We start from the raw sequence: 13013 nt of genomic DNA, 5'->3' as shown, positions 1-13013 counted from the left end.
AAGCCTGTTGACTTAATTGTATTGAAGACCAAAAATAAACACTTAACAATATAGTAATGACTTGCTAAACTCAATTCATGTAAGTGCTTCAGCATGGTAGATAATTTACTGTGTGTCCATTGTGTGTTTAACACAATGAGTAAAAAATAGATTAAGCTTTTAAATTAATTAACTAATAACTTGTTGTTGTTTTTTTTCAGAAATACTCATCATGGCATCAGGAGGACGTAACACTAAAAATCCGAAAACATCAGCCTCAGAACCAAGACAGAGAAGTTCTTGGCAGCGTACAACAAGCATGTCAGATAGAGATGACAATGTCAGCCTTAACAGCTTTACCAATGACTTGAGACCAAACAACTGGGTAACTGATTAATTATGTTAACTTTACAACCCCCTTGTTTTTTGCTATAAATATAATTATCATGTAGTGAAATGTATTGCCCATTGTAAGTTAACAAAATTAAACTTCTGACAAGTCAATTCTGTTCTATTCTCATTATTTTTTTGTACACTGGCTTCTTTTTAATATTTCCTTTTTACTTTTTAACCTATATTTGGTTTGTCGAAATAACAAATGGTGAAAGTAGGTGTCCACCTCTCACCCATGAGGACATGGGCTCCACAAGGGGTCGACACTAACTACATTTTCCAGGGATCCTGAAGCAGCACCACCAATTGAAATCAAGTGTCCCGTTCTTAAGTCAGGTGTCCCTTCAAAAATAAATATTTCAGTGTTCTATGTGTTAGTTTGGGCTTTTATGTGCCTGTTTTACATGGCGTATGGTGTGGAAGTGATCTTAAATTATTTTTTATACTTTTAAAATGTATGTATAAAGCTGCTTTAAGCATAAAAATTCAGAAAAAAGCTTAGAATCCTAATTATATGGATGCAATTTTATGAGTTCAATAGGGTTTTATTGTTTGCATGCTTTGACAATTTCCTCATTATTTTGCATCCTTAAGAGGTTAAAATCCAGAGAATGCAGATCTATTTTCTTCCAAAATATGAAGATTTTATTACAAACAAATAGAATGCACATTAATTTCGTCAATGAAAGATTTAAAACCAAAAGTTTACTAGCAAAACCAACAGAGTACACCTTTTACCTCCTGTGCTAAATAATTTGCAAAAAAAGCAATGACATTATTTTATTGTTGATTAACTTCTGCTTACACTTATTTTTTGGTTTCGATCTAACTTTCTACCAAGAATTATGGTACCCTGTTTGGGATTCTTGAGTGTGTCCATGAAATTTGTTGTCCGCTAAAGCCCTGGACACTGTTAGTGTTCAGACACACAATGTTTTGCCCCTGGAATTTAACACCAGTAGTTGGGCGAGTCGTGTTAGAAATTTGATATTCAAGAGGACCGCAGAAGAGCCCTCTATTAAACTTAGCAACAACATTTTTTTCAAAAGCACTCTCTGCTATAATAAAAATAGTGAAGCAATAGAAAAAGAGCTCCTAAAAGTCCTTGTGGTTTGAACATTTTTTTTAGATGGAGATATTCTGTAATGACTTGTACTTGGAGTGCTCTCTGCTAGGCTGCAAATTTCTCTGGGAACTCACGATGGCTCTCCTATAAAGTTTATTTGCTTAGGAGTTGGCTATAGTGTGCTCTCAAGGTAAATGCTTAAGCAAAGCACCCCAGGTTTTACCAAGAAAATGGACACGATCATTCATATGTTGTTAATGTCAGCTTATAGCTGTCGTCACAATCATGCGGAAAAAATAATATAAACTAACTAGATAATGACCATGCTATTTCTGTCCATCAGGGCAGCAATTGGGAAGCACTGAAACAATCAAGTTTTTAAAATACAGTTATAGCAGTATTGCATTAATTCATACATAACACAATGTGCAGTTGTTTTGGTTACAATAATCTTTACTGCCAATAAGTTAAGCATGAAGGTGAGGTTGAGACCCACCACTGGCATTTCCTCATGGCATATCAGAAATGACACAGGACTGGTTTCTAATGAATAGAACATGATTTAGATCTGTCTAAAGCTGTCTTCTCAATCATACTAAAAATAATTAAGTGTAATATTAAACAATAAACAACAGTAACTGAGTCTTTTCTTTATGTGTATATGTACTGGAACTTGAAAAACTCATTTAGTTTCTGTAGACCTCAGTTCTGTCCATTTTCTTTATCTAACCTCACCCTTGTAGTCACCTGCTCATTTTGCACCCTGCCAGGATTTCTCAGACTGGCGCCCCTCTGGCTCCCAGGATCAGACGAAGCGCCGCAAGAAAGGCAATCCAGAATGGGAAAGAGAGCAGTCCCTCATAGTTGAGTCCCCCCCTCCATCGGAAAGAAAACATGGCACTCCGAGAACATTCCCTCGGACTAAAATGACTCCTACTACCCCTACCTCACAGAGATTAGCTTTAGAAAACCTTAGACAGCAGATGACTTTCAGTGATCAAGAAGATGTAAGATCATAATGCCAACATTACCGGTGCTAGAAAAGTCATAGTAGAGTGCTTTAGTATTAGACTCAAAATTCATATTCAAAGAATCTGTCATTGTGATAACATAACACATTTATTTACTTCACTCACTTCCATATAATTTCATTATTCTGACAAAACTAACCTGTTTGCAGTGTTTATATATACTGATACATTTAAACACCGTTAAATCAAATTTTTTATCTGAATTTATCGTTGTTTCGAATTTTGTTCACAATTTTTCCAACATCAAATAGATAATCGCTATTTATATTTATCACCATTTCAAAGTCAAAAATTTGGTTCTGATTGGGTAATTATCAATCATTGTTTCAAAGTCAGTCATCTCATAGTTTTCTCACTGTACATTAAGCCAACATAGCAATCCTCACATCTTAATACTTTAGGCCACCAATAATTCACAATCCTAGTCATTTTCTTATAATTGTTAATCCAAATTATCGTTTGAACTTTTCATCTGGGTCCCGCCGATTTCGGATTAAATCGGTGTTTAAATGTACTTAAATATACTATAGATGTTCTTCTTTGCTAGAAGTGGTAATAAACCACAATAAAGTTCAGTTATTCAAATGAAAAATCCTTAAAAGTAGTGTGTTACCTTACAGGGTGTGAGTACTGATGGAGATCGAGAGAGGAACAATGAGCGTAACCTGCTACGGAGGCGTGAAAACGTGGGTAGCAACAATCGGCAGGCAGAGCGAGATGACCCACCCCTGTCACGGCCCGTACCCAACCAGCGTGATGATAGAAACAATCGCAACAACAAACAGAACGAGGCTAAGGCTGCTGCTGCTGCCTCTGCTTCTGCTTCTTCAGATAAAGTAGGATGGTTTGCTTGGATGTGTTGTTTAATATCAAAGAGAATCTGTGTTTCTGAAATATCATGTCTGTTCTATCAGTCCAGTCTGTTAAATTTGAGGTCTGGTGATAAAATAAAATTACCAATCAGATGAAAAGACAATTATGGAAAAAATTTGGATGGTAATGCTTTACGTAAGAGTACTATCTGAGAATGATTCTCTTTAGATTTGATTGTCATCAAATCTGACAACATCTATTAAAGTTTACTATTTTTGATACGAATGAAGTATGGACAAAAATAAATATTGCGTTTATCCATAAATTCATGTACACATTAATGTGCAGGTTGATAGCAGCCAGATAGTGAGTCGTCTGATGCAGATACGAGATTACATAAAACAGGCCAGCTCCATGATGGACACATTGAGGAAGTCGGGAGATCCGGTAAGCTTGTTTCAGAGAAGCAGAAATAAACATGACAGTGCATACAGACTTGCCTTTAAATTCAGCTTTAAATATTTGAAGATTTATTCATATTTATGCTAAATGAATGGAGAAAGACTGATGAGTTTTAAACATAAAACTTTGCTTGCACAAATGTTGTATACTTTAACCTTACCACATTAAGAAAAACTTACTGGAATACCAATACAGGAAAAGGTTGTTAAATAAGTTTTGAAGTTCTGTTCTAAAATGATTTGTGATTGATAATAATTACACATCTATGATTATTATGTCTGGTCACTTCTTTAATGATAAATACTCAAAATGTATTTGACATTAACAGGATGACCGAAGAAGGTGCTATGATATGACCCAGCTTGTTATATTTCTAAGGGACTTTGAGTCAGAATGTTTGCACTCTCTTAGAGCTGTGTGGGTAGGTTTGCTTGATAGTTTGTTTCTTGTTGGATGTTTTTGTTCACTAGTTCACTTGTTTGTTTGTTGTTGAAGCCTGGAATGCGTGAAGAGGTGAACCGTCTGCAGAAGTTAATGGATCACCTCAAGGAACAGGAGAGGGAGTACACAAGTCTACTGCAAACCATCCTGGTAATCAGTGTTGCTGTTGTTGTTTTTCGTCGTTGCTGTCAGTATATCAATGTTTGTGTGTGTTTTCATTGATAGAGAAAATGATCACATGTGATACTTAATGCAATGTTCAAATGTTGAAATGGTGTTTTGTAATTTCATAAAACTGTTAAAAGCGACTAATATGAAGTAGTTTTGGGGAAACTGATCTTTCTCTTTATCTTGAATCTTAACCTGTTTAATGTCAGTCTGTTCATGATGGACCTGATGTGAATGGTATCAGTCGGGAGATGACACCTAACCAAGCTGACGGCCTAGATGACACTACCTCCGTTGACTTGGATGTGCAGTCTGAGGTCTCCGACAGAGAAGTAAGGCTCTGTGCACAAACCTTTGCTCGATATTGTAGTAAATGTTTCTTTACCCTTTTCCTTTTGTATCTTAACACACACAAACTTTCAAAATACTTTCTTCTCCACAATTTTTTTATATCTAAAGTAAACAGCTGCATATAATGCAGTCCTGAAAAATGGTGGACTTGAAAGCATTTACATGATTATGTTCAAATGGCACACTTCTCTTTCTGTGCACATAATACAATGACTATACCTGCTTCACCAACAACTTGGTAGTTTGCTTTTGTTGAATGCTTTAGATTTTGTGAATAACTTGGCCTGTTTTGTAATTGACAACATGCGATAAAGGCCCATTATAAAAAAAAATTGAAAATTTAGTCATCAAATTAAACCACTCAAGATGGTCATGTGACTGTCTTCATCCTTATTTCAAGGAGAGGTCCATTAGTGCTTCATCAAGGCCTAGAATTGAAGACCATCTTGGTCTTACCTCTGATAATGATGAGGAGGAGGATGAAGAGGATATAGTAGAGAATGGGGCCCCCTCAGAATCCTCCAATAACTCTAGTACTATGGATGACACTGTCATCGCTAATCGAGGTCTGCCTGTGGACTATGAGGAGGTAAACTTGAGTGACACTTAAAGAGCATTGTATGAATTTTGTGAAAAAGGTATATGAAAGATGTTCTACATGTATGCATTATCATATTTTTTTACCTTTTTTAGTTAGATTTTGTCCAATTTCTGTTGTTGTAATGAAACCTTTGTAAACAAGATCTCCAGAAAATGTGCTTGGACAAAAGGGTATTGAATTACCAGATGATTTTACCAAAATGTATGTTAGGCCCTAATTGTTTTGCATTCAAATGCAAAGAATATTTACCAATCAAAACATTTCAGCAGATTTTTCAAAGGTCCTGGTTAGTGCTAAACCTGTTGAGAAAAACATAAATATTTTCATACGCTGTAACGTCTTAAAGTATAATTGGATTATAAATATTAAAGATACTTGTTTGATGCCTTGAATTGGCTAGGCTCCATCTTTTTTCAAAATTTGTTTGACCGGTACCATTCTTTCCATTACACATGCCAGTTGATTAGAAGGACATATAACGTGTAAAGCCAATGTGTTTTGATATGCAGATGTTCAAAATTGATGCATTTTTCCTAATTTGAATGTGTATGTAAACAATCATGTACCTGGAGCTCTGGTTAACACTTAACCCCTTACATCAGCACAAGTATTGTGGCATTAAAAGCAGTTGTTGTTGCATATTTACTATTATGTAAAATAAAATGAGGCTTTTTGTGTATCTATTTATCTTCTTTTCATTAAAAGGAAATTTCATCTTTCAAACAATTACAGTGAATGGTTGCAGGTGCTTAACTTATGTTTTCTTCTTACATGTAGGTAGTGAAATGTAGTGAAATATCTAATATCAATATTATATCTTTTGTGCGTAAACTTTGTGCTGTGATTTGGATTGATCGTTTTGAAGAAAGTCATATTTCAAAGTCATAATAATGGTATATTCCCCTGCTCATTGACATTTATTGTTTTCCAGCTGGCGGCCGTGAGTGGGCAGAACCAGGAGACAGTGGAGACTCTGGTGGCCCTCAGGCAGCAACAGGAGCTGCTCCAGAAACTTGTTGATCAACAGGAACAGGTGTGTACATGTGTACCCTGAATGTGAAAGTAATTACTAAATGGTTGTTAGAGCCATATTTGTGTTCCTGCTCACCTTTAATGTCCTATGTGCCAGCTGAACCTGGGGCAATGTCTTATGACCTTATCCATAACTGGTTTATTATACTCATCCATCGGACTCTTGCGCACATTATTTTAGCTGAATACATCTTAGCCAAGCAAAAATAGATTAGGTGGGAAAGAATTGGCATAGTGCTTAGTGCAGTTGGACTTCTGAAAAATATTTCTTTATTGTTCTGTTATTCAGATGCGAGCTTTACGCTCAAGGCAGGCAGCTCTTCTATCTCTGCAACAAGAAGCTGAGGCAAAACTTGCATCTACAAGACAAAAGAGCAATGAAGGTTTGTCAGGAAAAATAAACTTTTATTATTTTGTCGTCAAATTCTGTCAAAAGTAATGATGGTTAAATACATACATTAGAAAATCAGGAAAATATGATGATTGTCTTTTATATTAAAATGAATAAAGGAGAACTGGAGAACTTGCTTATAGTAACATTTTGGATAAAATACCAATTTTGAATTTTGAAATTAAAATAATAAATGTAAACCAGTTAGAATTTTGAAATTAAAATAATAAATGAAAACATGTTATCATTTACATGGCTTCAGCCCGTGCCATGTCCAATGCCCTGGATCAGGCTGCAATTGGCATGACAAGCACTGTGGACGCCCTAACGTCCGCTGACAACAACACTGGCCGTCCTTCTGACCCAGACCTTTTCGATATTAGACAACAGCTCCAGTACCTTAGAAATGAACTCAAGACACAGGTATGGGTTTGTTAAGAATTGGTCAATGATAAAAAAAGGTAATAATAGTTTTGATGGATTCTTCATCAAATATATTAATAGAATTAATCACTATGCTACTTTAATAAAAATAATTGAAGTAATGTAAAAAAATAATTGAAGTAATGTAAAATAATTATAGCTTTCACTATGAAAGTGCCAATATGACTATGCATGTTCTTTTGTTGCATTATGTGTATTCTGTATGCAATTTTCATTCTAAATACAAATGTGTCAGTGTTGGTAAAGATATTTATAAATGTTTACCAGGATCAAAACCATCAACAGCCAGAGACCCAGCCTAGCCAGAGAAAGAACCAGCCCAATCAAAAGAAAAGCCAACCCAAACAGCAGCGGGCAGCCTCACAGGAGACAAGGCTAAAAAACGTTCCCCCTCCCAGGCCCCCTTCCCCCAAACTGGCAGACAGACCAACCAGACAGGCACCACCAGCACAGGTAACAGCCCCTGTAGCTGTACCTGACCAGAACATCCCTGCTGAACTGCTCACCAAGGAACAGCTGCAGGCAAGGCTTCATGATCTGCTCAACAAGAAAAACAGGCTGGACAAGATGCTACAGGCAAGAACAGGAGATTAAAGCTAAGAGCATAGTTTTTATAGCTATGTAAATATATAGAATCTTATATCTTGTAACACACAAACTAAGTGTCGTAAGAAAGTGCTTAACCAAGATACAAGTTTTGGTTGTAAATTGTTACCTAACCCCTTGCTACCATACTACAGGAGGAGTTCAGCGTGCCCCTTGTGCAAAGGTCGGACGAAATGACCCAGGATCAGCTGGCTGGCAAGCTTCAGGAGCTTCAGAACAAGAAGGGTCGCATGGATGACATGCTCAGAGAGCTTCAGTCTCTCAGAGCAAACCCTGCATTCACACTGAACAATGGTACGCAATTGTTGTATGCAAAATAGATTTTAAAAAATCTAGTTACTTGAATTGCTCTCTTTAATGAAAAGTTGAAACTATCAAAATGTCATGCATATTACTGTGGCATGAGATGAATAAACATAAAATATCTTTGAATTTATCACATATCATGCACAAATTTATTTATTTTTTCACAATCAAAGCACAAGGTTTAAAAAATGTTGCATTTTCTTATTTTGTTATTTAAAAAATACTCTCGTAAACAGTTTAAATTCTTACTCAAAATCATGCCTTACCTCCTCCAGCTGCAAGGTCAGGAGTCCAACCCCCAGTCTCTCAGCCTCAGGGAGCAATGGCAGCACCTGATCCAGTGTCCCAGTCTACAGAGAGTACGGAAAACCTCACAAATGGTGTTCTTGAGATGCTTGATGCCAGGCAAAAACTACAGTAATAAACAACCCTAATAAATTGTACATTTAATATATATGTATTGTGACATAAAGTTTTAGAATGTGGCCTTTAAGCATGTACAATAAAATTGAGAATATTGAGTTTTTGTCAGTTTCATTTGATGTCAAGTTATATTCTTCCCTATCTGCAATAGCTTGTAAACTGCATGTAATGTTTTTGTAGGAAGCTGAATGAAGTTAAGGGCAGGTTGAGCCAGCTGAAATCTCTGGTTCACTTCTACCAGCAGGCAGGTCCTGATGGCAGGCCTGGGGAGGAGGAGGACCAATCTTCCATCCCTGCATACAGGGAATATGGGACCGAGCATGAGGTCTCCAGGGATAGGTAGGAGGAGTTTAGATTGGGAAAATATCATTGAATTTGAAGAGCAAAACAGGAATATTCAATGAATTCTTGTTTTTAGATATTTTCTGATCTTTGATCCAGTAAAGACACCATTCCTAAAGCTTTCATGTATTTTACCTATCAAGCAACTGTATGACCAATAAATTGTTCATGTAATCAGGTCAACCAGTGAGCCCAGCAGACAAGGAGTAAGGCCCCAACAGGTGAACATCCCCGTACAGATAGTGGAGCAACTTGACTCTGACGAGAACAATGGCTCCTCTTCTTCCTCTTCCTCCTCCTCAACAGACGGCGAGTCTGAGTCCCAGATGTCTAGCCTTGGGCCCTGGGGCGACGACCCTGAAATACAGGAGAAAGTCAGGTCAGAAAGGTGATTTTGTGTATTAATTGAAATATTTTTGAGTCGTAAAATGTTTTTCATTTTTCAGCTCACAATTTTATTTCAAAATTAATATGAGTTAGATGTGCAAACATAATTTGAACATTTCATCTGGTGATTGCAGAAAATTGAAGGCAGCCAAGGATAAGTTAAAGCACCTACAGAGCCTGGTTTCCATGGTTCAGACGACCCCTGGTATGGCAGATGGACTGTCTGACAATCTGGCTGAGCTGGCTGCAAGCCTGGAGGATGATGGTGAGATGGAGGAGGGAGAGGACAGGAACAATGCTACCCTAGGAGAGAGGGAGCCACCTGCACTGGATCAGGAGGATAGGTACGGTGTTTGTTGAGATATAAAGTTGATGCTGTAGTTGATAACCTAAACAAATATGGGCCAAACATTCTCAGGACAGGACTGCAGCACTTCCTTAAGGGACAGGCTTGCATGCATGGTATGGGTAAAAAAAAAAGAACTTAAGTGATGGACAATAATTGGTTCAACATATGTTAATTGGAAAGAAGGCTTATTAATGTTTGACATATGGAAAGGGCCGAGTGTTTAAGTTTGTCTTAATCTTCTAAGCTTAAAAGTGATATGATGAAGTTACAAGTACTTTCTTTTGCCTAGTTTAAAACTTGATCTGTATTTCAGGGACACTTACTACCAGACAAAGATGGAAGAACAGCTTGAAGAGTTGGAAGACTTGAGAAATGAGAAAGACAGACTACTCAGTCTTCAGTCCCAACTACAAACACTGCATCACAGATTCAAACAGGTATAGGAACTTTTTGATAAACAAGGTATGTTCATTGAAATGTTGTTTTTGTTTGTTTATTAAAAAGAACATGCTTAATTTAGGTAAGCTTCAAGTATAACTACCTTTTTCTGAAAAAGAATATAATTATTTTATGTCTATAACATGTTTAATTATATGAATTATACATTTTGACAATTATAGTCGGAAGAAGACAAGCAGACTCAGGACTCTGGAGATGACTCTCGACCAAAATCTCCAACCAACGAAGAATCTATCAACCAGGAGCCTAATCCGTCAACTGGCCAGCAAAACACACAGGGACCCAGTGTCACATGTGAGTAATATTTCATGGCTTGATTCAATGAGGAATCGTGAGGTTTATCGTGTATGAAATACATGGAGTTTAGCATGAAATACACATGATTACAAAGCTGGTGAATTATGTAATATAATTATATGGTATTTAGAGTTATGCTTATCTTAAAAAACATGTACAGTCAAACCTGCTTGAACGGGCACCTGCTTTAAAGGGCCACCTGCCTCATCAGGCCACTCCAAATTCCCCCTGTACGTTTTTACTATAAAGTACGTGCATTAAGCGGCCAACTGGCTAATGTGGCCCCGGTCACTAATTTTTGACCACGTGAAGCCATATAAACACTAACTAGTGGCCATTAATCCCTTGCCACTGACACTTCTGCTAGTACATGTAATTTTTGACAATACACAGCTTTAATTGCATACTGAAGTTGACGGAAAAGAACGATAGCCTCGGATATTTCCGTCGTCCAATGAAAATGCATATAACATCACTCGATTACCATGTGTGTTTACTCATCCAGAAATCATTATAACACGTTGGCGAATGTTTTTTTTATCAGAATTGACCCTCTTAATGGAGATATTTTAATAATTACGAAGTTAGTTATCAAATACCAACAACAAACGCTGGTTACAATAATTATGAATTTACAGTTTGCATTGTCACTTGATGGTGTGAAACGAGTTACGATGTGTATTCATTTCTGTATGAAAGTTCACGGATTTACACTTTTACGAATGGATATTTACATTGCATTGTTTGTGATATTCTTTTTTAGTTTTGATTATGGCTGACAATAAGACAAAGTGGAAGTGTTAGACTCTAAAAAAACGTGTTGAGTGTATTATAATTATAAGAAAACAGTCATAGTGCAAGAAGTGCTGAAAATTACAGGAATCGAGGAACTCAATAAACTTGTATATTCATGGTTTTCGACTCACAGAGTGACATGCTTGACATGATAATGTAGGCTCAATGTGAATGCACTTTAAATTAGAGACAGACGTTAAGCAAACAAAATTGACGGATTACTTCAAAAATTCAACTTAAAAATGTCTTAGCTTTTATCTATTGTATTATATTGATGATTTTGCACTTAAGTTTTTTTTTCTACATTTGTATTCAACCTTCTTTAATAACAATAGTACTGATGATACTGATGGTGGTGTGAGGTGGTGGTAAAGATATATAATCGACCTCTGTTTGAACATACCCAAAGTGTCAGAAAAGTCTAACCTGGACTAAGTGGCCACCTATCGTAAGCAGCCACTTTTACCTTTTCCCAAAGGTGGAAACTTAATAAAGGTTTGACTGTACATGTGTTTTACATGTTCATTTTAATGTTCATGTTTTAAATCGAGCATGTAATATTTTGCAATTGCAGTTTCTTCCAATGAGGAGGTATACTACAAGATGCGTAACCAGCGGATGATGAGGGAGGAACTGAGAGAGAAAAAGAAGCAGCTTGAGTCGATCATGAAGAAAGACCGCAACAAGAAACAGTACTACAGAAACCAGGACAACCAGAGTGACACCGTCTCTTACAGCACAGAGCTGTTTGGGTAGGTGTTGATTATTTGTTTACTGAAAGAAGCAAGTGTTAGTTAATCCAGTTTGTTTTGTTATATGTACACCATATTAAAGATAATTTATTTTCTTATTATATAGTTCAGTGATATAGCATCCTCTTCTGGGATGGATAGTCCAAAGTTAAACCCTGACTGTGTCATTCCAAAGATATTAAAATTGTTACTAGTTGCTTTATCGCCTGGAATTTGGTGTTTAGGGTAAAACTGGAAATTCTCAGTTTTGGTTAAACCTAGGAAAGTTGTCTCCCATGTATATATTACATATTATATATATTACACTAGGCACACGAAGAACTAAGGGGTCTTCAAAATAAGAACTGCAGGCCTATCCATTATATCTTGTCACTATCTCTTCCACTCTGCCGTAACGACCCCATTGAAAATGAGGACCTTGTACCTATGTAGACATTCCTAGATCACAAGATCTGAATAATATACTGCCTTTAATATTAGCATATTATATAAAATATTTAAAAGGAATTAACAGCATACATGTAAACTGTTATTACTTTGGTTCTTTTAGTATAATACATAATGTCTTAAATTTAATTCAGTTGAGAAGTAATAAGTTTAATACATCAAAGCATTTAGCTATATACATGATTGTAAACTGCAAAAATTGCATTAGATGCATAACATTGAATGGTAACAAATATGTGTTAGTAACAGATCAAGGTTAAAAAATAATACTATTCCTACAAATAACTAGGTTTTCTGACCTTTCCAGAGCGAATGCTAGTGTGGACCAGACAATGGCTACCTGGGGAGGCTCCACTGTCGATAACATGGAGAGTATAACTGAGGACGGTGCAGGACAAGACAACAATGAGGATGATGAGGAGGATGATGGTAAGGGATAGTGTTACAAGTAGAATTATATGTTATGCATGTGTGTGGAAATAGATTTCTCGATTTATTCTTAGTACATGGACTATGACTATAAAGAATTGTCAAAAATAGTCAACTGAGCAAAATAATCTGTCTAGTGTTTCATGCAGGATTGATAAAGGGCATGGTAAAAATGCATTCAAAATCACTGCCCTTGTTGAAAAAAATCACTTATACAAACCATAACGTTAATGAAAAGCAAATCTTTCT

At 36.4% G+C, this 13013-nt stretch overlaps 1 protein-coding gene across 6 annotated transcripts in view; it reads left to right on the top strand.

The window, feature by feature from the left end:
• Positions 1-13013, top strand: part of LOC128226981 (pericentriolar material 1 protein-like) — a 31552-nt gene that overhangs the window by 945 nt on the left and 17594 nt on the right. For 3 of the 6 annotated variants that reach the window (XM_052937126.1, XM_052937127.1, XM_052937124.1), the window contains exons 2-21: positions 201-364; positions 2209-2445; positions 3090-3305; positions 3631-3729; positions 4240-4335; positions 4563-4685; positions 5105-5293; positions 6237-6338; positions 6627-6720; positions 6991-7151; positions 7440-7748; positions 7913-8072; positions 8360-8501; positions 8688-8846; positions 9028-9237; positions 9371-9580; positions 9899-10022; positions 10206-10338; positions 11711-11888; positions 12643-12764. In XM_052937126.1, the coding sequence (XP_052793086.1) occupies positions 212-364; positions 2209-2445; positions 3090-3305; positions 3631-3729; positions 4240-4335; positions 4563-4685; positions 5105-5293; positions 6237-6338; positions 6627-6720; positions 6991-7151; positions 7440-7748; positions 7913-8072; positions 8360-8501; positions 8688-8846; positions 9028-9237; positions 9371-9580; positions 9899-10022; positions 10206-10338; positions 11711-11888; positions 12643-12764 (3217 nt within the window). In that variant the 5' untranslated portion in view covers positions 201-211. The remainder of the gene's footprint in view (positions 1-200; positions 365-2208; positions 2446-3089; positions 3306-3630; positions 3730-4239; positions 4336-4562; positions 4686-5104; positions 5294-6236; positions 6339-6626; positions 6721-6990; positions 7152-7439; positions 7749-7912; positions 8073-8359; positions 8502-8687; positions 8847-9027; positions 9238-9370; positions 9581-9898; positions 10023-10205; positions 10339-11710; positions 11889-12642; positions 12765-13013) is intronic. The other 3 variants (XM_052937125.1, XM_052937129.1, XM_052937128.1) reach the window with 3 other exon arrangements.

Source organism: Mya arenaria, chromosome 3 (assembly GCF_026914265.1).
Source record: "Mya arenaria isolate MELC-2E11 chromosome 3, ASM2691426v1".
Taxonomy (NCBI): domain Eukaryota; kingdom Metazoa; phylum Mollusca; class Bivalvia; order Myida; family Myidae; genus Mya; species Mya arenaria.
The sequence above is the reverse complement of the archived record's forward strand: the minus strand, read 5'-3'. Positions and strand labels throughout refer to the sequence as shown.